Source organism: Pteropus alecto, unplaced genomic scaffold (assembly GCF_000325575.1).
Source record: "Pteropus alecto unplaced genomic scaffold, ASM32557v1 scaffold98, whole genome shotgun sequence".
NCBI classification, from domain to species: domain Eukaryota; kingdom Metazoa; phylum Chordata; class Mammalia; order Chiroptera; family Pteropodidae; genus Pteropus; species Pteropus alecto.
This window is the reverse complement of record NW_006443570.1, coordinates 23,263,726-23,290,002: the sequence shown is the minus strand read 5'-3', so window position 1 is coordinate 23,290,002 and position 26,277 is coordinate 23,263,726. Positions and strand designations below refer to the sequence as shown.

At 50.2% G+C, this 26,277-nt stretch overlaps 1 protein-coding gene across 9 annotated transcripts in view; it reads right to left on the bottom strand.

Moving 5' to 3' along the window:
* Window positions 1-6: 6 nt before the first annotated feature.
* Window positions 7-26,277, bottom strand: part of RAP1GAP2 (RAP1 GTPase activating protein 2) — a 194,681-nt gene continuing 168,410 nt past the window's right edge. For 5 of the 9 annotated variants that reach the window (XM_025041649.1, XM_025041648.1, XM_025041650.1 and 2 more), the window contains 11 exons: window positions 23,170-23,241; window positions 22,633-22,719; window positions 21,075-21,209; window positions 12,897-13,034; window positions 11,106-11,236; window positions 8,525-8,638; window positions 8,189-8,306; window positions 7,575-7,701; window positions 4,461-4,537; window positions 4,043-4,081; window positions 7-3,182 (listed from right to left, as the gene is read on the bottom strand). In XM_025041649.1, coding sequence (XP_024897417.1) covers window positions 4,073-4,081; window positions 4,461-4,537; window positions 7,575-7,701; window positions 8,189-8,306; window positions 8,525-8,638; window positions 11,106-11,236; window positions 12,897-13,034; window positions 21,075-21,209; window positions 22,633-22,719; window positions 23,170-23,241 — 1,008 coding nt within the window. In that variant the 3' untranslated portion in view covers window positions 7-3,182; window positions 4,043-4,072. The remainder of the gene's footprint in view (window positions 3,183-4,042; window positions 4,082-4,460; window positions 4,538-7,574; window positions 7,702-8,188; window positions 8,307-8,524; window positions 8,639-11,105; window positions 11,237-12,896; window positions 13,035-21,074; window positions 21,210-22,632; window positions 22,720-23,169; window positions 23,242-26,277) is intronic. The other 4 variants (XM_015599352.2, XM_015599353.2, XR_003043929.1 and 1 more) reach the window with 3 other exon arrangements.

Below are 26,277 nucleotides of genomic sequence, written 5' to 3'. Positions count from 1 at the left end.
CCTCTTCCTTTGCTTTGCCCAAGCTGCATCCAAAACCCCAGGGCCCTTACTGAAAAATCCGAGAGGATATCCCTCCTGATGAAAGGGCAGAGATTGAGGCCCTGCCAGCACCCTTGACTGCTGACACCTCCCAGTCAGTGCCAAGACACCAGCTAACTGGCTTCCACAAAACTCAGAGCCCTAGGAAATGCAGTCATTTGTTTAATCGACCATGTAGGCAGTGCCAAAGAAAAAGCCCTGGGTTATGTGTTCTAATCCCAGCTTTGCCACTAGCTGGTTATTTGACCTCAAGCAAGTTATTTTCCCCTCACTGGGGCTGAGGCTTCTCATCTGCAAGATGACATGGTTGCTAAAAGGGGCAGGGAAAGCAAGGACATCAAGATGATACCAACGAGGATGAACCACAGAATACTTTCTAAGAAATACTAGTTTCCATTCATTAGCATAGACAGAAACTCTAGCTAAGACCTTCTATTTCGAGCTCTTTCTGAATCTGTTTTTAAGCATCAACTGAGCAGAGGCATACGGGTACCCTACAGAGCCTGACAAATACAGCTTCTTCCATGGGTCAGGCAGTTCCCAGAGCCAGAGACATGCCAGGAAACACTTCTCCTGTGTCCAGGAGATCACACACAGAATGCCTCAAGTACCAGCATGAGCACCATCAGAATGAGTCTAGTCACAAGGACCAATGAGGCTTGAGCAAATCTTTGAGCCCCAAGACTGGGCGCAGCAATAAAAGGAAAGACATTTGGGGCCAGAGAAGATACAAGGGGAGTGTGAAGGAGGCAGCCTCCAGGAACACAAGCTGCCTGCCCATGGTCCCCAGGGGTGAAGGGAGACTACAAATCTTATTCTCTTCCTCGCCTTTAGCCCTGGAACCTCAGCGGGGCTGGAAGTCATAGGATGGACTCCTAGAGATGGTGACACAGGCCCCAGAGGGAGGGACATATCAGATCCTGCCCTGAGCACCCCCATGAGCAAACAGAGGGTAGATACCAGTTCTCAGGTCACAACTGTGCCTCTCCGTTTCCCTGGATACACCCAGCCATCCTGGCCCCTGGCTCAGAGGTAGGAGCGAAGCCCTCCCAGGAGGTGGGGGCTGCAGGGAGAGCAGCCGGAGCAGCAGGGGAAGGTGGGTATGAGGTTCCCAAGTAGGATAGAGCAGGGATGACCTGGAAACTCCAGGGGACCCCCAGACCACGACACAACACAGCACGACCACCAAGAGGCTGTCAATACCAGCTACCCAGAGAAGCGAGCCAGAACTCTGGAATTGTTTTCAAAGAAATGCGGTTTGACCTTCCAAGTTCCTTCAGAAACCCAGCCAACAGAATGCTGCCAGAATCCCTGGGCCTCATTCCAACAATGGGTGCTGCTACAGTGATTTTTAATAAAAGCGAAAGACATTTGTTGACCTTCTAACTAGAATAAATTTTACTGGACTAGTACTTTAAGTAAACACATTTCCCAAACAGTGTGAGGGGAGAGGTCCGCCAGCCTGCAGAGAGGGTCCCACAATGTCCACATGAGTGGGGGACAAAGGATTGAGGTTTTGCTCTAATGTTCAAAGCAGTTGGGAAAATTGTCACATCAGTCAAAAACAAGTATAATGTTTATGTGTCTTGATTTGGGAATAGGCCCAGATCCTATTGGAAATCTTTGTCATCTGCTCATTAAAGCAGGAGCCCAGCCAGAGTCACCCTTGCAGCCTCGGGTCACAGAGGCCCCATATACATTGGAAGCTGCAGCACCATTAAGGGTCTGCTTTTCAGATCTATATTTTACTTGGAGGATGCCCCGCCTGAAACCCCACCAGGGCCAGTCAGCAGAAACGACCTGCAGACTGGGAAGGGTAAGAAGTGAGGAGAAAGCTGCTCCTCAGAGACGGAGCTGGCTCACCCCAGCAAAGGTAGCTCTGGCTGAGGGTGCAGGGTGGCGGTGCCCAAACTGGAGCCAGCTAGTGACCAGGTTGCACGTATCCCACCAATGTGACAACTGCCTACAGACCCACAGTGGGAAAGGGGAAGAGGAGGATTGGGGAATCAAGCTCTGACATAGGCAAAGGGCACAGTAGCTAGAAAGAGCCCCCGAGGCAGCACCGGGCCCCCCACAGATGCTGGGAATATAAAATGCAGAAGGACGCTCCTTTTTTCCCACACCTAAGTTCTATACTCACCCACTGGCCTGACAAAACCTGACAAGTCATCCCCACCTCACCTGTCTAGCTCTCACCTAAGAGGTGGGTTGAAGTCTCTCTCATAAACTTCCACAACCAGCAGAGACCTGGATCCTGGCCTAGCCCTCGGGTTTGAGGTTCTGCTCAGCCAAGGCCCTGGCACTCACTGGCTCGCTCTCCGAGATTCCCTTCTCACTCCTGGCTGCCCACCCATTCATGGAAAAAACATCTGCTCCAAGGGGAGAGACTGACACAGGGCTTCTCCCACAGCAAACACACTGGGGCCTGTGTGAATGAGGCCATCAAGGAAGAAAGTGGCGCCGGCTCCCACACACACCTAGCTCGGTCTCGGCTTCAACCGGCCAGGTCGCTCAAGACACACTGGCAGCAGGGACGGAAGCGGCCCTGGGCCCGGTGTCAGCAGGTGGGCAAGGAGCTCCTAGCACAGAAGCAAACAGAAGCAGTCCAGAGATGTGAGAGCAACAGAGCCGACTTCTGTCAGGACATCTTTGAGGAGCCACAAACCTTGGCTTCTGGAAGAGTGCTCTCTCCACCACCACTAAATGCATCTGCTGTGCCTGCCACATCCAGGACTCAGCGCTGCCCCTCCCCAGGCGCAGTCCTGCTGTTGGCCTCGGTTCCCCACCTCACCACTCTCTCTGCCTCTCTGGTCTCTGTGTCCCCAGCAGCCAGATCCTCCCTTGCCCAACTCTTGCCTCTGCAGACAAAACAAGATGACAGATGACCTAGACACAAAGCACACTGGGCAGTCAGGAGCAGGCGAGCCTGGAGGAATGAGGCCTTGTCCAGAGATGGGAAGAGGCTGTCAGAGTATCTTGACGAAGGACTGGGCAGGGCTGTGGCCAGGTCGGGACACTGGGACAGACAGCTGGTCTGGTGGGCAGGTGGCCAGTGGGGCAACAGGCCTGTGATGGTCAGAGTAGTGGACGGCACCCCCAAATGCTGGAATAGGAGCCTTCTCCAAGACGGAATCGGGGCTTCCCTGGAGGAGACAAAGAGGAAGGAGATGATGACCAAATGCTGGGTGAAGGAGAACACATGTGCCCGTGGCCACAGCCCACTGAACGTGCTTAGGACAGGCAATGGCCGAATACAAGAGTGCCACACTTTACACAGCCTGAGAAGCTGGGCATAAACTTGAATTTGGTGAACAGAGGCACGAGAAGTACAGGATGGGAGCTGGAGGTGAATGTCAGCATTCCCACTTTCTCTTCTGTTTTTTCACTGATCAGGTTTGTATAAAATGGGCTCAGCTCTGCGCTTCCCCTTGTTTCCAACTATGACTCACACTCCTGGAGCCCCATGGCAGGGTGGGAGTCCGAATGAGTCTCTAGTAACTTCACAGCAAGAATTATGGCCTTGAGGCGAGCTGGACCCATGTCCTGCTCCGCTGAAAACCACAAGTTCCCCTGGCTGAGGATAGAAGCAGAAGTCATCCCTCAGGTCATCCTACACAATGTTTAGGGGGCTAAGACATCTCTGGATGCTCAGGGAAGACATATCTTACCCCAGAGCCCTGGCCGAAGTCACGAAGAGGGACAGGCTGCCTGGAGCAGAAAGGCCAGGGGGAAAACTGAGGACTCCTCCCTCCACGGAAGGAAAGTGGGCTCTGGGCTACTGCTCCTCAACCAGCCTCCTCCAGGACAGGAAGACTGACTCGGTTAGTCTGGCCCAGTCCTATCGGACAACCCTTCCCATCCACGCGTGAGGCCAACCTGCCTTCCTCTCCATCACTGAGGCTTCCAAAGAGGCGAATGACCCTCCCCCCAGCTGTCAGGGTCTCTCCGGCCATTCTCAGGTTATCAGGCCATGTGGCCATAGCCAGACAAACACTTGACCTACCTTTGACAGGCAAAGGACTCCTCTTTCACATTAGTGACCCTGTTTCAAGAAAAATCCATATAAGAGTTTTAAAAAACTAAACAACATAATCCCCACCAACTGTAGCTTCCATGTTCTTAGTTCTTAACTCTCTGGTGAGCTCAGGAAGGGACTGGAGGCCCCAGAAGCCAACAATTCACAATTGACATCTGTGTGTGTCCAAGGGTATGGCTCTCACACAGGACATCAGAGGTGGCTGGTGACCCCCAGGCTGATGGCTTCACCTTGCAGGGACTGACAGCATCATCCCCAGTTCTGACCAGAGCTTTCCTTCCACTGCTGTGATGTGTCCCCAGGAAGGAAGACTGGCTTTCAGAGGAGGTTAGAATGCAGAATGCAGGAGGCTCCCCCTGGTACCCTGACACCCCAAGATCCTTACCGCACTAGAGCTGGCATGACTGAGCTTATCGAAGCGGAATTTCAGGTTTGACCTCGGGGAGTTTCTGCTTTTGGCATCTAGGGAAAAAAAGAATGCCATGAAGAGAGTGTGGGGCTGTAAAGGTCACTGGGGCTGTTGAGGGGGAACTGGATAGGGAGGCCAGGAGAGAGTGGCCCCCTCCCCTCCACTAGGCACTCTAGCAGACTTGCACCAATTCACAAGAGCCCGAGAGCCAACTCTTAAATTTTTAGATATGTTGTGAGCTAGTTGTTACACATATTTTTTAAAAATTAAATAATATAAGTTCATAAATAAATGGTCCTCAACAAAGGTAACAAATACTCAAAAGTCATCACTCCCTAGTTATTTCACTACATTTTACTATTACTTATTCTTTTAAGCTTATTTACATTGATTGTATCTGTCCGGTAGTTCTTCCCAACTCCGCATCACAGTGGTAGCTTGAAATCAGTCAAGGTAGGACTATTTACACCACAGAAATCAGCAAACGCTACTAATTAGAGCTTGATTTATTTTGTTGTCTAGACTTAAACTAATGGAGAAAATATTAATAACCTAGATTAAACTTGAAAATGTATTGTATCTATAGCTATTACATTATGAAGAACACAAAAAACTGAGTAAATATTCTTCCAGTATTTGAAAACTATTGTTTGATTCTGCAAAGTTGCTCGTGTCACTGACAAAATAATATCAATCACCATTCATGTCAGCACTACACTTGCTTGTCATCTGCAACCTTAAGCTGTCTACAAATACAAAGATTAGGCAAACATCAATAAAAATGTTTTAGGAGCATCAGTTGGCTATGTGGGATTTATAGTAAAGAATACTGTATATATTATCATTACTTATAAATTGTGTTCAGATCTTTTATATCAGTAATATTTACAATAAACATATACGTGGGGTGTGGGGCAAGAGAGCTACTTGTCAAACATTTACCAGCCCACCACTGGCAGGGGGGCCATTTGGCTTTCTGGTTTTCCTCTGGCCCAAGAAGGGAACCTACAGCTCAGTACATGCCACCTGGAGGCCGCTGACTTAGTCCTGGTGCTTCAATCAAAGGCTTCCACCCAGCACCATGAGCGCCTCTGTGTGACTCACCAATCCCTTCTCAAGGAGCACAGGTATGAAATGACTGACGGTAGGAGCGTCTGAGATTATGGAAGACTGATAGGCCCTTTAGGCCACCTCCCTCCCCTCAACCTCATTTCTCCACAGATACAGCCAGACAGCCTAAAACAGGTTTCCAGATCTCTGCAGGACCAGAGTGGTTCTGTCGGTACCCAGAGCACAACTTCTGTAGGGTCAAGGGTGAGAGGCAGCCCCTCAGGGTTAAATACGGTGTGGGGAGGGGGTCATGTGGTACAGTAAGCACCAGGCAGGAGTTACCAGGAGCATTTTAGGTCCCCTTCTTCTCTGGGTGACTTTCATACTCTCTACATCTCCCTTTACTCAAAACCTTATCTATTTTGATATTTATTTAACAACAAGTAGGAGCCAAGCTTTGTTACAGATTCTTTCATTTATTCCTTTAATAGTTAATTAAGCCTTACTTTTTTAAGTCAGGGAATTTGTATGACTATCCCACTTTATAGATGAGGAAACTGAGGCTCAGAGAGATGGGCCCGTCAATGCCGCAACCAGGATTAGAACCCAGTTCCACAGCTGCACAGCCAAAGGGAACTGAGTGAGAGGAAACACCTGAACCGGCCCTTCCCGTGTCTCCACCATTTAGAGTTTCTAACCTCAGCCTATTGACATTTGGGGCCAGATAATTCTTCATCATGGTGGCTGCCCCGCGCACTGCAGGGATGGATGCTCAGCAGCATTCCCGCTAGATACCAGCACCGCCCTCCTCTCACAAGCCTGAAAATCAAAACGACGTTTTGTCCAGACATTGCCAAATGTGCCCTGGAGAGCGAGATCACTCCCAGTTGAGAGCCACTGATTATACTCTTGTTCTATTCCTATTATTTAACAAACACTTAGGTTAACAGTTGTAAGTTTCATTTAATCTTTACACAACCAACCATGAGATAGAAACTATTCTCCTCCTTTCATTTTTTGCTTGGGGAAACTAAGGCACAGAAAGGCTCAGTAATTGTCCAGTGTCACATTGCTAGCAAGTAAGTGGGGGATCCAGGATTAGGACCCAGGCTCCAGAGTCCTACACTGGCCTTCACATGGGCTGCCCTACCCAAGGGCAAAACTGAAGTTCTAATTTCTGGACGCCCAGCAATGCCTACCGTACACATCCACCTGGATGCCCCTCAGGTGCCAACCCTCCATTCTCTCCACAGGGATCACAGAATCCGGAAAGGCCCAGAGTGAGCCCAGAAGATTTTAATTCCTTGGCATCTTGAATCCACGAGCTTCTCCCTTTGCTCCAGACACACTCCCGCAGATCCACGGCCCATCACCCCTCACTGATCTCACTCCCCGTCCCTGCTCCCCACCAATTTTTTCCCCTCAACCAGCTGCAGCTGCCAGAATGGTCTTTCTCTAACTCCAAATGATGCTTCTCTGCTTAAGAACCTTCAAAGACTTAAGACTCTCCAGTGGCTTCACCAGAGTCTGTGGCAGCCCCAGCCTGGCGTTCTGACAGCTGCCTCCTCTGTCTCCTGTCCCCTCCATGAGCTCCAGCAACACTGACCCAGGTGCGGTCCCAGAACACAGCCTTTCCATGTGCTGTCCCCTCCACCTGCAACACTCCCCACTTCGTATTCTTACATATTCAGGACCATCACTGTGACAGAGGGGTCCTGGGTCAGTGACGAGTGGAGTGAGAGGTCAGTGGAAAAGTCTCAGCTTTTGACTCACACAATCCCATCTCTTTCCACAAATCACTGAATTCTCTGAGCCTCAGTTTCCCCATGAGTAAGGCAAGGAAAGGACAAGAACACAGGCCTCTTAAGGTTCATGAACAGATGCAGTGAACTAGCAGAGCTCAAGGGCCTCACACTTGGCATTAGAGAGAAAACTGCCCAGTTCAGTATGCCTGGGGCATGAGCCCCACAAACAGTGGTCAGGGCACAGCTCCAGCTCCTGCCCCTAGTCACATGGCACATACTGCCAGACGCCACTGACCTGTAGGACTCCGGCTCATGATGATGGGGGTGGCAGCTGCCCCCTGGCTGGGGCTCTCGCTGCTCGGGGACGGGCTGTAGACAAACACCTCCTGCTTGAAAGGCGAGGTCGTGGACGGCTGGCTGCTCTGGGGAGAGAGGCCGGGTGAGCGAGGCTAGCCCACCCTCGGCAGACCCACAGGGCGGCCGGTGCCTCAGCAGACCCAGGGCAGCCCCCGCTTCCCACTCCTCGCTTGAACATGCTCTTTCCTTCTGCAGCCTCCAACTCTGGCTCCAACATCTCCCCTCCGACCCCTAGGAAGTGCCCCTGAGCCAGCCCCATGGAACACAGACCCCTCTGCTTTCCAGCCAGGAACCCCATGGGAGGGATACCCACTCATTCTTGCCTCTGACTTTTTGCTGCTGCTCCTATGTCACTCCAGGGAGACCCCTTAAACAACTGGTCCCAGAGGGTAAAGATGGCTGACTGGGCCACCTCCTATTTCTACACTTCCCCTTTATCCACAGAGCCTGGATGCAGCTCTGCCCACAGTTGCTATTTTAATGCACAGAGCGGGTGTCTGGCTGGGCCCAGGTACCTTATTGCTCCCCAGGGTTGGTCAGGGCCACACCTACCCCACTGTCACACTCCTCCATGGCCTCGCCCTCCCCCGCGGTGCTGCTGAAGCTGCTGGTGCTAGAGGAGGAGCGGGAGATGTTGGCTCGGCCGTTCTCCTTCAACTTTATAAAGGGCCTGCAGGGAACAGGAAGGCCCACCCTGGTCACAGGAGGACAGAGGGCAGGGCAGGCCTCACATGCAGAGATTGAGCTTGCCCACCAGTGGCTCCCCACACCCCTGCCTATTGGCTTTGGTGTTCCAGAAAGTTCTCAAAGCAAGCGATGCCTGGGGCAGAGACATATTTCAGGGCTCCAAGTGGCTAAAGTTAGCCCTTCCCCCACCCTCACTCTTACTTCTCCTTGTTGGGGCAGATTTCCGGAGAGCTGGGATTGGATGAGGTCTCAGACTTTATCTCCTGAGAAGAGTGTCCACCATCAGGGGTCTTGGGATTGCTAGATGCACTGTCACTGGGGAAATGAGGATAAAGAGGAGTGAGGCCCGGGGGCCATTCTCCAACCCCTACCTCACCCCTAAGTCAGAGCCAGAGCCACCACCAGCTCTCAGCACAGGCTCCTTGCCAGAGCATGGCTTCCGGGACTTCTGTTTCCACCCACGCCCCACCCAGAGACTGCAGGGATGGGGTAGGGGCAGACAACAGGGTTTTCTGCTTTGCAAGGGGCCGTGTCAGGCTCCTATGTGAGAGTCAAGAACTACCAGGCAGGAGCCCTGGCTTGATGCCCCCAAGCCCAAGTCCACCTGCAACCCACACAGGCCATCCACCCGGCAGAGTGCTAGGTCAAAAGTGGGCCACAGAGGGAATGGAGTAGGGTCTGGGACATCCACCCCCACAGCCAGGTACACATGCTGGCAGGCCTAGGGATGCTGGCAAGGCTACTGCTGCATAATTCCAGGGGACACCCTTCACATGAACTCCCTGGATGTGTGTGCCAACACAGCCTCGAGTGCTACGAAGGGCGTCTGGGTAAATGGGCTCCTCCCAGCCCAGGGCCCCAGGGTTTCCTTCTCCTGTAGTTTAACAAAGACCATGTACCGCTGCCCACTACTTGCCCTGTGCCTGCTCTTGAGGACATAATAGCCTGTCCTCAAGGCACTTATATTTTTTAACAGCTTTATGGAAATATAATGTACACACAATTCACCCACTAAAATGTACAAGTCAATGGTTTTTACTATATTCACAAACATCACCACTATCTAATTTTTGAACATTTTTACCCCCTAAATGAAACCCCAGACCCATTCACAGTCACTCCCCATTATCCCTCCCCCAGCCCCTGACAACCACTAATATACTTTCTATCTCTATGGATTTGCCTATTCTGGACATTTCATATAAATAGAATCATATAATCTGGTGTGGATTTTTTTTTTTATGAATGGCTTCTTTCACTTAGCATAGTGTTCTAAAGGTTCATCATGTTGTAGCATGTATCAGTACTTTACTCCTTTTATGGCAAGATAATATTCTATTTTTTGGATATACCACATTTTATCCATTTGTGAAGTGATGGGCTTTTGGATCATTTATAATTTTGGCTATTGTGAATAATGCTGCTATAAACATCTGTATGCTAGTTTTTATGTAGACATATGTATTCTTTCTCTTGGGTATACAGGAATGGGATGGTCAGGTCATATGGTAAGTCCATGTTTAACCCTCTGAGGAACTGCCAGACTGTTTTCCAAAGCAGCTGCACTAGTTCACATTCCCACCGGCAGTGCCCGAGGGCTCCAATTTTTCCACATCCTTGCCAGCACTTCTGATCATAGCCATCCTAGAGGCATGAACTGCCTCGATGTACTTTTAATGAGGTCTCTAATGACCTCCTAATTGTCAGCCCAAGCAGGGGTTTGGGTCATCATGCCGGACTTCTCTGTACCACGTCTCACCCTCCCTCCTGGAATGCCTCCTCTCCTGGCTTCTGAGATTCCCCTTCTCCAGCCTTTCCTACGCTTCTCTCATCTTCCTTTCCAGTCTTCTTCACTGGCTCTCCTTTCTCCACTTGCCCTTAAATGCTGCCCCAGGCAGTCTACACACACTCTCCGGTGATCATATTCGGTGATCCACCTTTAACTACCACGTGGCTCCACCCCAGTGACTCCTACCTCTCCTTCTCCAGTCAAGGCCTCTCTCCTAAGCTCAAGACCTGCAATTCTGACCACTCAGAATTCTGGACTTCTGTGGGATGGCCCACAAAGACTCACTCACATGTACAGGTTGGAAACAGAGCTTTTTACCCTCCTCCATAAACCTGCCCCTCATCCTGCATGCCCAAGCTCAGGAGCTGGTGCCACCATCCAGGGCCAGAGGCAGACAACTGAGAAACCTGGAAGTCAACCTAAACGCCTCTCGTTCCCTCATAGGACTGTAAGCTTCTGTGGGCAGATTTGTGTCTTCTATAGCTCCTGTCTGAGCACTGAGCCCACCACATGGCAGACACTCAAGAAATGCTGTTTGTTGCTGAATTGAGCAACGAATGAGCTCATTGATTAAAGGGTCAGAAAGACAATTAGCAAAAACAGGTTAAGTATGATACGAGAGTTGCTAAAAAAAAAATTCTAAAAGCCCAAAGGAAGGTTCAGTTAACTCTGCCTGGCAGAATCAGGGAAGGCTTCCATAAGATGGGACGTTTGAGTGAACTTTGAAAAAGAAAGCAAAGAGAGAAAAGAATCTAAGCAATGTTTCTAGTTCGAGTAAAAATGCAACAAGAACAACTTTGAAAGTCTGGTGCAGAGGCTGCCAAAGCTGCCTCAGTGGAAAAAGAGCTGAGCGAGGGAAAGGGGTTGTTCAGGGGCCTGAAGTGGGAACCACAGTTAGAAGAAAGCCATCTCCCGAAGCTGTGCAAAGCTGAGGTGGCCATCTTACAGCTGTAGCAGTGGAGGGAACTAACAAACCCCACACTGGACAGTTACCATCGTGTCCGGCTATCCCCTTGGCCTTCAGAGCCCGTGTGCAGACGGGGGAAGAGCCCTGACCTCCGCTTGATGGGGCTCCGTGATTGGTTCTTCACCGTTGCCGCTGCCACTGGAGGCTGCCAATGAAACTGCCAAAATGAGTGCTCACACCCCAAACCCAGATATTCTTCCCTCGTCCCCCTTCCGGTCTACGACTAGCCCCTGCAACCCTCTAACTGGTCTGGAGGAGATCCCAGGAAATAGCAAGACAGCTAGGAAGGTTGGGATCTGTGTAACAGGAGCTGGGACCCGAGGCTCAAGCCACTTGCAGCCTGTTTCCCTACGTTCTTAGGCCAAACCCTGTGGCCCCAGGTAACTTTCTACCAAAAACTTCTTGGAGGAATACAGGCTCCAAATGTGAGCCCCACATTTGGAGAAGGACAGGATGATTCAGAGTGGTCACAGACTGAGAACCACAAAGCTGAAAGAGCTCTGGGGGTGACCTGGCCCAACCTGTGGCTTCACCAGTGAGGAAGCTGAGAAGTGGAAGGGATTTGGCCAAGGTCATAGCAAATCACTGGCAGAACAAGCAAAAGAACCCAGGGACTCCCCACCCATTCCTTGCAAATAAATGGGCCCAAGCTGGATGTCACAAACAAGACAGAAGGACAGCAGCAGAGCCAGGTCCATACACACCCACAGGCAGGGGGTGCCTGCCAAGAATGTGGCTCTGCTTTAGTCACATGTGGGGGACAACAGAGGGGTGGGAGATTGAGAAGGGGGATATGAGAGCCTGCCGCTGATCTTCAGACCCTGCCAGACCTCTAACCCAGGCCCCAGCTTCTGGCATTCGCATGTTATACAGCCCTGGGCCAGTGGCAAAACTCTCTGGGCTTCAGTCTCCTCATCCACAGAATGACGATAATTGCCCTGTCCTACTCACTTTATAGACCTTCTGGATGGAACAAGATAATCGCTATAAAAATATTCGATAAATTAAATGCTTATGCAAGCCCATTTATAATACTAATTGTTAGTATCACTGTGGGTATGCTCCACTATTAAAAAAAAAAAGAAAGAAAAAGAAAAGAATACCCTAATCTACACAAAGCCAAAGCCACTTTGCTTTATAAAAGGACCTACTACGTGGTTCTTTCACCTGGCCAGTCCCTGGTGCAAAGTGACCAGACCCAAACTCACAGACCTGTGAGTATACTCTTTTCTTAGAGTATACACAGTGATTAAGAGGCAAAGACGTGGGATCAGGTCAACCTGCATTCAAATCCCAGCTCCTCAGCTTAACTGGGCGATCTGGAGCAAGATACTTAACCCCTCTCAGTCTCCTTTTCCTCACATGTAAGTGGAGTACACCTGTAACTTAGCTGTTACAGGGATCGGATGAGGTAATGTCCACGAATTGCTTAATTCGGTGCCTAGCACACATCAGGCAGAGGACAGCTACTCTTATTATTAATAACAATGCAAGGACACCCCTCTCGCAGTCATGGGTCCCAAGTCCCTGGGCAGAAAAATGCATCCCAGGACCATTTTTACAGGTTTGGCCCTAAGGGGGAGGCCAGGTTGTCAAGGAAATTCAGAGGATAGGACAACAGGAGGCTTCTAGCCTGGGCCGACCCCAGGCGCTGCCTAGGATGGAGGCTCCACTTCAGAAAACAGGGCCTGGGGTCACCCCTATGCAGCCTTAGTTTCCCTCCATCACCTAGCTCACCCTAATTGCCTGGCCAAAGGGTGGGGGAACACACCCCTCCCCCACAGGCCTAGGGGACCCCAGTGACTGTGGGCACTCACCGAAAAGGTGGTCTTGGTGACCTCCGTGCTGTTGTGAGAGATGCCTCCGCTGAGGCTGCCAGGGAGGCCACCACCGTGAGGCTTCTTCTGGCTGCTCACCATGGTCTCCATGGAGTGACTGCGTACGCGAATGGCCCTCTGTGGGGACAGCAGGTGACAGGGGCCTGAGAGTTGGAGTCAGGCCCCTCCGATGACCTCGCCCTCTTGATGGGGTCTGCAGACAGCCCTCAACATGTGTGCAAACTCATGCACACACACTCTCTCAGTGGCCCCACACTCTAATCACTACAGTGTGCAGAGAATTTTCGTACCAGCCAGGGAGTGTTTGAAGGGTCAGCACCCCAGCTCCCCTGCAAGGTGGACAAAGGTTCTTAGTCCATCTTACAGGGAAGGAAAGTGATACTTGGACAGCTCACCAAACCTGTGTGACCATGGTCTAGTGACCAATCTCTCTAAGCTGCAGCTTCTTTCCTGTAAATTGGAAATGACATGGTCCACGCAGGATCATGGGGGAATTAAACACAGAATGTGCCTGACCTCAATTAGATGTTTCTGCAGAAAATTAAGCATCTCTCTATACTTAAACATTGGGTATCCCTTCTGCTGTCACTCCAAAGTGTGCCTTGTGCAACTTGGAATATGTTTGCTGGTGGCGAACCGTGGGAGGGGCTCTTCCTGATCGGTGTCTTGAGCCACTGGGACACTTGCTGGGGCTAAAAATGTTGTCAATATGAGCCCACAGCCTGGCACAGCTGTTGAAACAGGACATGCACGCTCAGGCTTGAGGTCCAGGACCTCGGAAGGCCCGGAGCTGTTCAGGCCACATAGAGCCCTGTGCCCATTTAGGGCTAACAAAGAGCAAAAGGCACACTGGCAAACAGTGAAGTGTCCAGGAGGGGACAACCGGGACAGTAAGTGCATGCAACAATGAGAAGAACAGCTAAAACAAAGACTGCTGAGCCCACGGCAGGGACGGACCTGGGAGCCTGCTGCTCATAGACTGCTCTGCATTCCTTGGAAATTTGACCCAAGGAAAGTGACGCTGAGTGATTTAGTGAGACAGACAGCTCTCAGCTCGACTCAAGGGAGGATTTCCTGACAGGGCAAGTCCTAGAGGATTCCACCTACCACATAGATGATGCTCTCTGGTTTCAAAGGCCTTCAAGATGATATGAGATTCTAGGAGGGCAAGTTTCTCCCCAGTAACCCCCAAACCCCACATCACTTCTCTTTGATCATTCATTCAGTCACTCAATAACACAGTCAGGTGGCCATGCATATAAAGCTCTTGGCAGAGAGCCCGATGTATCATAAGTACCCAATAACTGTTGCTTCTCTTATTGTTAATAATAAGCACTTGTCATGTGATTCCTGTGTGCCCAGCGCTGTGCCAAAAGTGTGACACATGGTCTCTGCCTCTAAGGAGTGTACACGTGAGCAGAGGAAATAAGACATATGCCTAAAATTAGGGCAATGCTAAAAGACCCGGGGCCTGTGGGGGTGCTCCCTCTGCATTAATTAGCTCTCCAGGATCCCCAGGGCCTCAGAGCCACATGCAAAGACTCGTAGATGCAGATATTATTAGTTGTTCACATACAAGCCCCATCTCCACCTCATTCCTTGCTAGCAGAGCTACTGCCTGGTTCAATGTCCCCTTTTCCTCTATGGGGCAAAAGATTAAATTATGATCCATTTAAGGTGGTCACACAATGCTTCCCCTTGTTCGCAGAACATGAGGGGACATCTGCTAGGGCTTGGGGAGAGGTTTCCTTAATGATTCCCAAAAGAGATGTGACATGTCTGTCCCTAGAATCACAGCAGCCACGATGGGGCTGTGAGGGGGTCAAACCTGAGGAACAAAGCTGACAAGTGGATATGGCAGAGGGGAAAGGGACAGGAACCTGGATTGTATGACCATGCTAAGCCGTGAGTCACCTTGAGCCTTCTGACTAAGTGAGCTAATGGCTTTTCCTTATTGTGTAAGGCAGATGAGGTAGGGTGTCCTCAGAACCTCAACTTCAGAAAACTGTCACAGAAAGACAAATGTGTAGACATTGGCCCCATCCTCACTAGGTTCATACCCACACATACACGAATATGTCAGCTTATGCAATCCATGTACCAACGTATAGACGGTATCATGTGGAAGAATGAACTCCCTTCCCTCCCTTGAAGCATCAAGGGAAGAACTTGGTCTACAGCACAGCAGTCCCAAGAAATCAGCTTTTTTTGCCAAATAGCAGAGCCCCTGGCAGTTCTCCCCAAGGTCAAGAATTCTCTAAGGTTGGGAATAACCAACGACCGCATTCTGCCTAGTTTTCTATCAAGGAAAGCTGATTCAGAAAGGAGGATCATTTGTAAATATGACCTCCCTGCAGATGGGCAAGTATATTGAATGTCAAGGCAGGGAGTCGATCAGCCTCATACCCCTGATGTTACCTAGTCTTCTGAGCCAAAGACGCCCTCTGGAGAGACATGAAATCTCTCTCTCTTTCTAGACCACAGAACGGAGTGGCTTAGCAACAGTTTCCAGCAACATGGTTGAGCAGCCAGAACCTTCTATTCATTCTGCCACCCAAAGATCATTAAGTCACATGCCCTTTGGAAAACTGAAAAGGTGTGGCACCAGTTTGAGGTGGCCAGTTTCCTTAAATGAGTCAAGTGCTCCATCAAGCTCAGCATCATTACATTCCATTGGCACCCTCCTGTGTGCCACCACCACCATCATCAACTATGACATGTCAATTAATCATTTATATTCTGATGTATTACTCATTATCTGTTTCCAGAAAGGACTCGATGTGAGTAATAAGCCCTGTGTGACGGTATTTGGTCTTCTGAGCTTCACATACATGATCTTACTGAGTCCTTACAACTCTGAGAGGCACTGATAGAAAAGGTCTTGAAAGGTAAACGATTACCCAAGGTCACGCCACAGGTAAGAGAGGAGCCAGGACCCGGGCTTCATATGAAAGAGTACCAGTATCCCAAAAAGCGGTCCAGAGTTGGACATATATAATTCAACAGGTTGATGGACTAAGGGTGATTAGAAACCACGTGGTTTCAGCCTCTCCTCAAAAAAATCCCCAAGGCTCATGTCAGGGAGGAATCTTCTCCTCAAATGCCCTTGGTGCTGCTGAGTCGGTCAGAGTTTGAGGAGATAGTGGGCTGACAGGGAATTCCAGGGATGTGCAGGGTGGTCATCTGCTGCTCAAAGCAAACAGGAAGGGGTTTGAGTCCTGGTTCTTCTCAGCGTGGTGTGTGAACCTCTCTGAGACACAGTCTCCTCATCTGTACAACGAGGTAATGGTCCCTATGTGAGGATGGCATGATGTGTGCCCAAGGCCTGGTGTGACACCTGCTTGCTCAAGGTCAGCTCTCATTACCCGTTCTTAGGGACAGAAAAAGAGAGAGATGATGACTACCTCAAAATCCTAAAATAATGCTCTTTTCAGATAAAATCACCCAGTGACATGGCTTAAACTATTGCACATTTCGATCTGATGTAAAGCTGGAAGCACTAGCCTTCTCGAACTGGGCAGAGTGTGAGATACAAGGTGACAAAGAGAACGAGGACAGTGATCTAGACAGAGGGAGGCAGAAGAGAGAAGGACAGGCACATGACGCCTTTGCATGGGCATCAGAAGGTCTCCAAGGACCATCCAGCCTCTCTCCCACTCAGCTCTTTGTACATCCAGACCACAATCCATGTACCCTCCTCCCAGGGACGGGTTGCCCGTTCCAGTGGTGGACAGCCTGACCCTTGGAAAGGCTGTCTATGCACCGAGCTGAAATCGTAATATTTCTAAACCCTGGAGCTTGAGACGAGTCAGTTCTATATTTCACACAACTGTCCCTAGCTATCCTCAGATTCTGCTCTCCACACAGCTAATCATCTCTGGTTCTGTCACCTACCCTCAGTCACCATGGTTTCACAGCCCTCGGCACACCTCACAGCTTACCTTTGAACAAGTTCTCCTTTGGGAGAGTAAGAAAAGAGGAGTGGGGTCACTTTCCCATTACTTGCTTGTGTCACCTCATTTTAGCCAAGGGTCTGAACACCAGTTAGTAGAGGAGTGGGGTCACTTTCCCATTACTTGCTTGTGCCACCTCATTTTAGCCAAGGGTCATGGAGGGAGCATATCTCCTCCGGGCCAAACATAAACCGCCCTTCCTTACAAATGGGTTTCATGAGTTGCTTCAATTTAACAAAGTCAACTTACGGGACCCAATGCACAGAGATGACCACTAAGGGGGATGTGCCTATCTGTACCAGGCAAGCAACACAGGCAGGGGCCCTTGAAGAGAAAGATACGAATTTCTTGCCCTCTGTGATGGTCCCTAATCGGGAAGTAATGAGGTCCAGAACAGGGTGTTCTGTTCCACTAGCAGCACAAATAAAAGACAGAGGCTGAGGGGAGAAGGAATATCCTTCCACACCTCCAATAGGACAGACCAGCTCCAATCCATCCATGAGCAGCCCCAATCTGGGGGGACTTTGCCAGGGTTATCTGTAGCCTGGTGCTCCTCTTCTGCCACTAGGGGTCAGGTCAGACCAGTGCATTAACTACCACAGTAGCTCAAAGGCTGGGAGAAATTCACCTGACAATTCCCTGCTTTCAGGGGTCCCAGTTCTGGGGCCACTGGATGGTCCTCTCCTCCCTGGTCCTTCATTCCCCCTTCTGCATGATGAGGTCAGCAGACGATTGGGCTAGCTCAGAGTTTCTCAAACTGGCTTACACGTGCTTTGTGTACATATCATGTTGATACCTCACATAGGATCACTGTTTCTTTCCATTTTATTAGAGACCAACAAAAACGTCCACAGCTGGCAGTGACTGAGAATGGCACTGGAGAACCATAGTCTAGAGATCAATAGTTTTCAAAGGTGAGTAATGTACAGCTTCTTTATAAATAAAAATATCCTTGCAAGACTCCAAGAATATGTCCACACACCCCCAACACCAGTGGTCCCATGGCTACTTTTGCAGCATACCTACTTATTCATGTCTTTCAATTGTGAGTTTCACTGCAAAAGTTTAGTCTCTATAATTGGAAAGATATTTTTTATATCATTGGCTAAGTGAAAATGCAAAATTTTAAAGTGTTGTAAAACTTGCAGATTCCTGAGAATATCTCCAAGCACCCCAGTTTGAGAAGTAGGTCTGGATGTCCACAAACCAACTGTTCTCTCATGGAAGAAACACTTAAATTAAAGCCAGTGGAACTGAAGCAAGATGTGAAGAAGAGTTATTCTAAGTGGTGTGAGGTGCCACGAGCACAACCCAGGACAGTAACAGCTCTGCTTCTCAAGAGACAGACAAAGGGTCATCGTGCTGCAGGGTGGGGACAAACAGTCACAAGAAGCAGGGGACAGATGGCTGTGATGGCTTTTAGCCCTGGGAATTCTCAATTATGTTTCCATGTGCCTGTAAGATGAGAACTTTGACAGGAAGGAGATAAAACATGCAACTTTCCTTCGTGAAATCATTTCATACACCACTTCTTGCAAGAGGGATTTCGTGGTGCCTGGATGAGGAACTCCATGAGTAATGCCAATAATTCTGACACCATAGCACTACTCATGAAGAAATACCAAAACCAGAGACAGTTTCCTGAGCTGGGGCAGACCACAGACCTAGCCACAGGCTCGGCCAAAACATGAGAATCTCTCAGGCCACTGCATGCTACTGTGCCTTGCCTGCCCTCAGCTCCAGCCTCCACGGTTCGGGGGACGCGAGGGCAGTGATGGAAGGAATAGGGCAAAAGAGCTCTTGTTCCCTGGCAGGGAGGATTTTAAAAAGCTGCTCATAACCATCAGGGCTCCGAAGGCTTGCTCTGTGCAACCGAACGTGACAGTCTCCTCCTTCACTCCACAGTGCCACCTTCGACATAAGCATGGAGCAGAATGCAGAAACTAGTCTGTCTTCAGCTTACAGTTGGAAGGATTTAGGGTTGAAAATAAAAATTCCCTGGATTATTGGATCAAAGAGAAGTAATGATAAAGTCTTGAAGCAGCTCTCTCTCTCTCTCGGAAACTCCATTAGTCACATCCGCTGGCGTCCAAACAGAGCAAGTGCTACTCCTGCCAGAGGCAAGGGGACTGGACAAATCACCTCAGGCCACTCTCCTTTAAACCCACAACCTGTATGTAGCTGCTGGGCCATTTTATCTATTGGGCACCATGGACAGAGTGTCCACGGCCTACAAGCTTTTCCAGGTTATAAAAATATTTGAAATCTGGAAAAACAATTGTTAACTCCAAACTATAGAAAGAAACCTGCAAAACTGAAAACAACAAATGTTTCATTAAATGTCTGCAGTCAACTGCAGCTCAAGTCATATATAAATTACATTTACTGTGGGATGTGGGAACATGTGATAATACTTGATATGATGTGGGGTGGAGCCTACGAAGATGTTCCTATTTACAGGGTCTCGCATTCACCCCTCTCAGCTGGGCTACTCGACCTGGCTCCCTCTTTCCTCCCTGTTCTTCTTCTCCCTCATCCCCCTCTCCTCTTGATCTTCCAGTTTCTCCTATTTCACCCTGGCTGCCACTGTCCATCAAGGCTGAAACAGATGCCCCAGGAATCTCCCACCAGCCTGGACAAGCAGCTCAGCTCCTGCCCACACCCTCATGAGGAATCTCAGCAGCTGGCCCTGACTAGGCCCAGCAGAGTCCTGTCCTGCTCTCTGCGGTCCAGCCAGGCAGCAAAGGACAAACCCCAGGCTTGCCCAGGCCAGGCTAGAATGGGTGGAATTTTAATTGAGTCGGGAACTGGGAGGCAGTGTCATGTAGCCAGTAGGAACACAGGCTCTGGAATCTGGCAGACCTGGATTCAACTCCCGCATCTGCTGGGTGACTTGGGACAAATTATTGTGTCTTTTTGAGTCTTAGTTAAAATTACACTCATAATTAAAATTGGATATAAATTAATATACCAAAATCAGTACACCCATAATAATAGCCTTCCCCACAGGGCACAGAGGGCAGTTGTGAGGGTTTAGATGGGATAATGTGTGTTAAGCCTTTTTATTTATTTATTTATTTTTTTTACAGGACAATAACAGCTCATACTTTCACTGAGCATTTACTGTATTCCAGGCTATGAGAACCTTTCTGGACTTTATTTCAACAAATTCTCCCAACAGCTCCACCATTTATCCTTCCTGTGTTGTTGACGAAAACAACTTAGTTCAGAAACTTTAAAGACTGTGCCCAGGATCAAACAGCTGGGATTCTAGTAAAGGCAGATCTAACTCTGACCCTACACACTATCTCCAAAATGGTAGCTTTACAAATCACTCTGCAACGAGCAATTTAGCAGAACATTTGACCCAAAAACCAGAAAACCTAAGTATGAAACAAGGCTCTACCTCTACATAGGTGTAAGGCTTTGAGCAGTCCTGCGGCCTCTCCTCCTGTCCTCTTATTTATAAATAGAAATAACAAGACCCATTCTACCAACGGCAGAGGGTAACAGCCAGGCTCAGATCAGATACTGAATATAAGTGCCATGTGGACCAACATGCACCTGGCAAGCGCGTGATGAGGAACCTTCTTTATGCCATTTCAGCTAAGTGGCTGTCCAAGCTCTGCCTGAATCCTTCCAGGGACAGGGAGCTCATAACTTCTTTTAGCAGCGCATTCTGGTTAAAAAGTTCTTCCCTTTGCAAAGTCCACAGGGACTTGCCTGTAACTCCATGCCATAGACCCTGGTCAGTCTTCCAGTGCCCTGTCAGCTGGGAAGAATCCTTACAGTACCCCACACTGGCTACTGAAGACCCCTAACACTTGTGTCCTTCCTCCTGCCATCCTGCCTTGGGTTTCCCAACCACAAAAGGAAGCAGGTGGAAGCAGTAATGTTCTTGGTTTGCACTGGCTCCTCTCCTGCAGCTTTCTCTTTCCTTTCCCCTACTCGTCAGACTCCTAGCCAGAAGATGAACCAGACCAAGGAAGGATGTGGAGAACGCAGCAAACACTGTTGACTGCTTCGACCACTCACACTTCCTGATGCCCCTGCCTTCTGCAAACACCTGCAGTGCCCCTGTGGCTCCCGCCACCTCCGGCTGGCACTTGGGCTCTGGGATCAGGAATGTGGACCTTAGACCTCTTCCTTTGTTTGTCCCGTCTCTCCCTGCCACAGCAATCCTCAACCCCTCTTGTACCCGTACCTTAAAAGACTCCAGGAATCCCCCATGACCCCCATTCTCAAACTTGTCCTCTTCTGGGCCCAGTCCCAGCATGGCCTGTGTGTGGGCGTGGAGCTCATCGTGAAGATTGTCCAGGAGAGCAGCCCTCGTCCGGTCCTGGAAGAGAGGAGGGTAAGAGTTGTGATACTAGCACTGAGGGCAGAGATGTGCCCTCTCCCTGGGGGCTCCAGACACCTGGCCTGGGGGTTGCTTTCCTGGCCAACTACATCTCAATGACAGTGTGGACCTAAGGCCAGGCTGAGCTCCACGCTCACAGACGCTGCAGTTAATACTACAGCTCCATGTCCAGCCCTCTGCTTTCTTCTCTCTGTCCCTCCTCTCCCCCAGCTCTGCCCCCGCTGACTTCCAGATCTCTGCCCCAAACTCCATATCCATGTACCCGACTACCCACTGCTCCTCTCCATTTAGATGTTTATCTAGAGCCACATATACAACCTCCAGGGGGCACCATCCACTCAGACTAGGACTAGCCCTTTCAGAAACCCAGGCTTTGCAGCACCTCCAGATCTGCAGGTCCTGAGGAGCTCATCCCCCAGCGGTCTCCATGTCAGCAAAGCTGAGACCTAAGAGCCACCCCCACAATTCTGCTTCCCCCCACCATTATAAACAGAAGTCCATCAAGTCTGGACTGACCCCAAATCATTTCCTCCTATGACCGGTGTAAGTAAGCTGTCATCGTCTGTCTTAGACTTCTGTAATAGCTTCTAACTAGCCACCCATCCTGCCTTTCAATCTATCTTCCCCACCACTGTCAGAGTAATCGTCCAATACACAAATCAAACATCACTCTCCTGCCTAAGCACTTCATTAGGGCCCCATCACCTCTAGCTCAAAGCCCTTCTTGATCTGACCCAACCAGCATCTCCAACTGAGTCTCCCACCATGCCGTCCCCCACAGGAGTCCTTCTCTCAGGCCGCAGCAAATCCTCTGGAGCTCCTTTACAAAGTCATGCTCTGATTTTGCTCTGATTCTTTGCTTATGTTGTTTCCCATGCCTGGAATAACCCTCCCCACTCTATCTTCCTGGCAAAAGGCTCATCAAATATCCAGATATAGCAGCTCCAGGGCCATCCGCTCCAAGAAGCCTTCCCTGAACACAACCCCAGTCTCCCTTGGGAAGAGGCAGTCACTATCCTGAGTCACAGCCCTTGTTCTGGCCTCCATCAGGGCCCAGTGCTGGCATACAGTACCGTACCTGTCTCTTTAGCAACAGCCCCTCCCACCAGCCTGTGAGCTCTGGCAGGGCAGAAACAGAGTCTCACTTATCCCCATATCCCAGAGAACAGAACAAATTCTGGTATACAGTAGGTGCTCAATAAATGACTGATGAATGGTTGACTAGACTTGAAGTTTGGATTTAACTGCTGCAAAAAGAATGAGTTCCAGTATCAACACAGGGCTGAAGGCTTAGAGGGGCAAAGATGGTGCTCCCCACCTTGAACAGCCCCCCAAAACAGAACCCGACAGAGGCTGGCTAACAGGTGGCCAGGAGGAAGACCGTCAGACATCGCACTCTCACCTCCAGCTTCGCAAACTTGTCCGACTTGCAGCAAGCGTTCTCTGCATTGGTGAGCTTGGTAAGCAGGAACTCCCTGAACTCCGGGCCCTAGAACAAACAAGCCTCGGGACTCTCCCAGCCTCAGCAGTGGTGGCAGAACAGGGAGTCTGGGACAGCCCCTGAAAGGCCCCTTCTGACACTGATCGTTTCTAGCCCAGCCAAGCCCACCTGCTAGGATGCCAACGGGAAATCAACCCTCCACATCCGCAGTGGCGATGCTGTGACTAGAGGCGATTTTTGCCCGAGGCACCTGGGACTGGAGCATGGTATAAAAATGCTTCTTTTAGCACAAGGTCAAACACCCTGACAAGCGGTCCTGTGCTAGGCCCGGTTGGCAGCAGCGGGAGAGGTGGGGAGAAACCCCAAGTAAGGAGATGCCCCAACCCTGCCAAGGTCCGCCAACGTTCCCAGCCCAGCTTTGGCCCCACTCCAACCGCCCGTTCAGGTGTGGGGAGTTGGAGTCTTAGAAATGAGAGGAGCAGAGGGAGAGTTTCCTACCTTCTGAAAAACGGGGGGACTGGGCAGAGGTGGGCCAAAGGCAGGCACGTCTTCCCGCGCAGTGACTGAGACCTGAAACAGAGTCAATGTGGGCCAGGAGGGAAAAGATCCAAGCAAACACATTCCACATGCTGTGCCTGGCCCTCGTGGAGCCCCGCTTCCCCTAGCAGACCTGCTCCTCCTCTCCCTTCACCCTTGGCCAGGATACGAATAAAATGCCCCTGTGAGACTCATAGATACTGAGAACTGGTGATTGCCAGATGGGAGGGGGATTTGAGGGCTGGGTGAAAAAGGTGAAGGGATTAAGAAGTACAAGTTGGCAGTTACAAAATAGTCACGAGGATGCGAAGGACAGCATAGGGAATACAGTCGATAATAGTGTAATAATGGTATATAATGCCAGGTGGGTACTAGACTAATGAGGGGAATCACTTTGTAAACTATATAAATGTCTAACTACTATGCTGTACACCTGAAACTAATATAAAATAATATTGAATATCAACTCCAATTGAAAAATAAAAATTTTAAAACAAAACAGAACAATAGCAACAACAACAAAATGCTCCTGTGAGCCATCACCAGCAAGGCAGTTCCTAGAAGTGGGGCTGGACGTCATGGAGCCATTCACATGCTCTCATCTGCATTGCTGGAGGCCAGAAGCAAGTTTGGCGAGATGACTAGATAGGGCTAAGGAGCAGCCTGGGATCCTAATTCTAATGCAGCACAAACACCCAGGAGGCCTTATCTCATTACCTCATTGGATCCAGGTACTAAGCCTACGAAGAAGGTACAGTGAGAATTATTATTGATGAGGAAACAGATGTCCAAACACAGGAAGCGATCCCCAAAGGCACGCAGGTGATCAGCCACAGAGATAAACAAAGAATCCAGACTCTGGTCAAGGGTTCTTCCCTATAACACTGACTACCAAACCTGGCCACTGGTGGCCAAGAGAGCAGGAGGAAGACCTTGAGAAACATCAGAATCACTTCCAGTGTTTAAAAAATAAATACCCATTGCATGGGCTCCGCCCCAAACCTACTGAATCAGCAGCTCTGGGGTGGAGCCAGGAATTTGCAACTGTTAAACACTTCTGAGAGCTTCTGTGTAGCAGGCTAGTGTTTGGGAGCCCTGACCCAACACGCAGGGTCAGTCAGGCTGGACGAGGCTTGAACTAATAAAGCTCAGGGTGCAGGCTCGGAATGGGGGTGGGGGACACCAAAGAGTGCTGCCGAGGGGTGTGCCAAGCTCTGGGTGGGTGTGCACCTCTGGCCAGCCTGGAGAGGCATGAACTGATAGGGAGAGCACCTTCATCTCCCTTCTGCACGCAGGTGCCCTGGCCTTTTCACCTGTTCTCAGCCCACGAGGCTGCAGGCCTCTCTGGAGACTCTGCCCTCTCCCTTCCCCAGGCGGCTGCTGACGTGAGCCTGGCCCTGGCATGCCGCCAGCCTCCCTGGCCTGTGAAGTAGGGCAGATGCTGAGAGTCTGCCAGACCGGGTGATCAGGCGGCTCGGAGCCAGGCCAAGGAAAAGGCCCTGCCAGGGTCTGGATGGGAAGGGAGTGGGAGAGGGCTGGTCAATACCATGCTCAAGGCTTTCTCTCCCCAAGCTCGAGGCTGTCTGCACGGCCCAAACTGCAGTGCTCAGAGTCAGGAACTGGGGTATGTATGGCTGCTTTGATTTCTGGCTTGTTCCAACTGCCAAACACAGTTCCCCACCACCACCCACAATGCACCTGTGGCACAAGAATCCCACCCACAGAGTCAGAATCTGGGGAGGGAGTGGTGGGAAGTTCACTGACAGGCTGCCGACTGGGACAAGGCCAGAGGCTTTCCCCTTCCTCCCACCTCAACGAGTCCTTCTTCTCAGGCTTGCATCAGAGTGGGCTGTGCTGCCTGGGTAAGTGGCTTCATATATGCTCTTAAATCCCCCAAATCTCCCGGCCAGACTAACTCACTGCAGCAGCCATGTCAGAAAAGAAGGGGCCAGAATCCTTCCTTGTGACAGCAATTCATCTCCTATCCCCACTGTGTTCCTCTCCTGACTCCTTTCTAACCAAGCGCCAGGCCCCTGTTGTTCCCCCTTCTTGGGGACAGTTGGGTTGCTGGACTGAAAGCAGAAGCTGCCTCAACACAGCCCCACCTTCCTGTTTTCTAAATTCAGTGTGGGCCTCCCAGCAGGGGCCAGGGCAGGGCTTAGAAGGAGCCAGACAGCAGGTGACTCTGGGGAAGAGACTCATCAAGCCTGGGAAGTGGAAGGAGGCTTGGGGCGTGTGAGTAATGAGGATGCACCAAGAGGTGGGGAACCTGAGGGCTCCAGACTTGACAAGATCCCAACACCCAAGTGTGGCCTGGAAGCCTCAGAGAACCATGGACGTCACTCAAGCAATGGATCAGCAGTGAGGTGGAGGGAGCACATAGCCAGGACCCCTCCCCAATGGTCTGCTGCACATAAGGTTCCTGAGACCTTGGCAGGATTTCAGGGGACAAGGGAGAGGGTGACCTCAGGCAGGGGAAGGAGAGTATCCTGGTGATGGCTCGGATAGAATTTCCTTCCAATCTGGCTGGATAGAGACAAAATTTGTGTCTGAAAAATAATCTCCTGTGATATTTCATGCACGCCCATGTTTTAAAGGCAACTTCCCACTTTCTCCAATGGCTCAGTGATGACGACCACAGGCAGACCTGGACAGGGACTCTAGCTCCACTACTCCTGTGGCCTCAGGCTTAAGCGCCTTAAGTCCTCTGCCTCAATTCCCTACCATCCCCACCCCCACCCCTATAAAATAGGACTAATGAGAGGCACTGCTTAGCCAGGGGCTTATGAGAATTCAAGAAGACTACACTTTTAAGGGCCTAGCACAGTGCCTGACATGGAGTAAGCACACAGTAAGGGGTAACCATTGTTATCCAGTGCTTTTTTTCCCACTTTCTCTACTGACCTATATCTAATAAAGAACACCTAAAATACTATAAAGTTCCTCCAAACAACTTCTTAATCAATCTCTCTCTCTCCCTCTCTCTCTCTCTCTCTCTCTCTCTCTCTCTCTCTCTCTCTGTCTCTCTCTCTCTCTCTACGCGCGCGCGCACACACACACACACACACA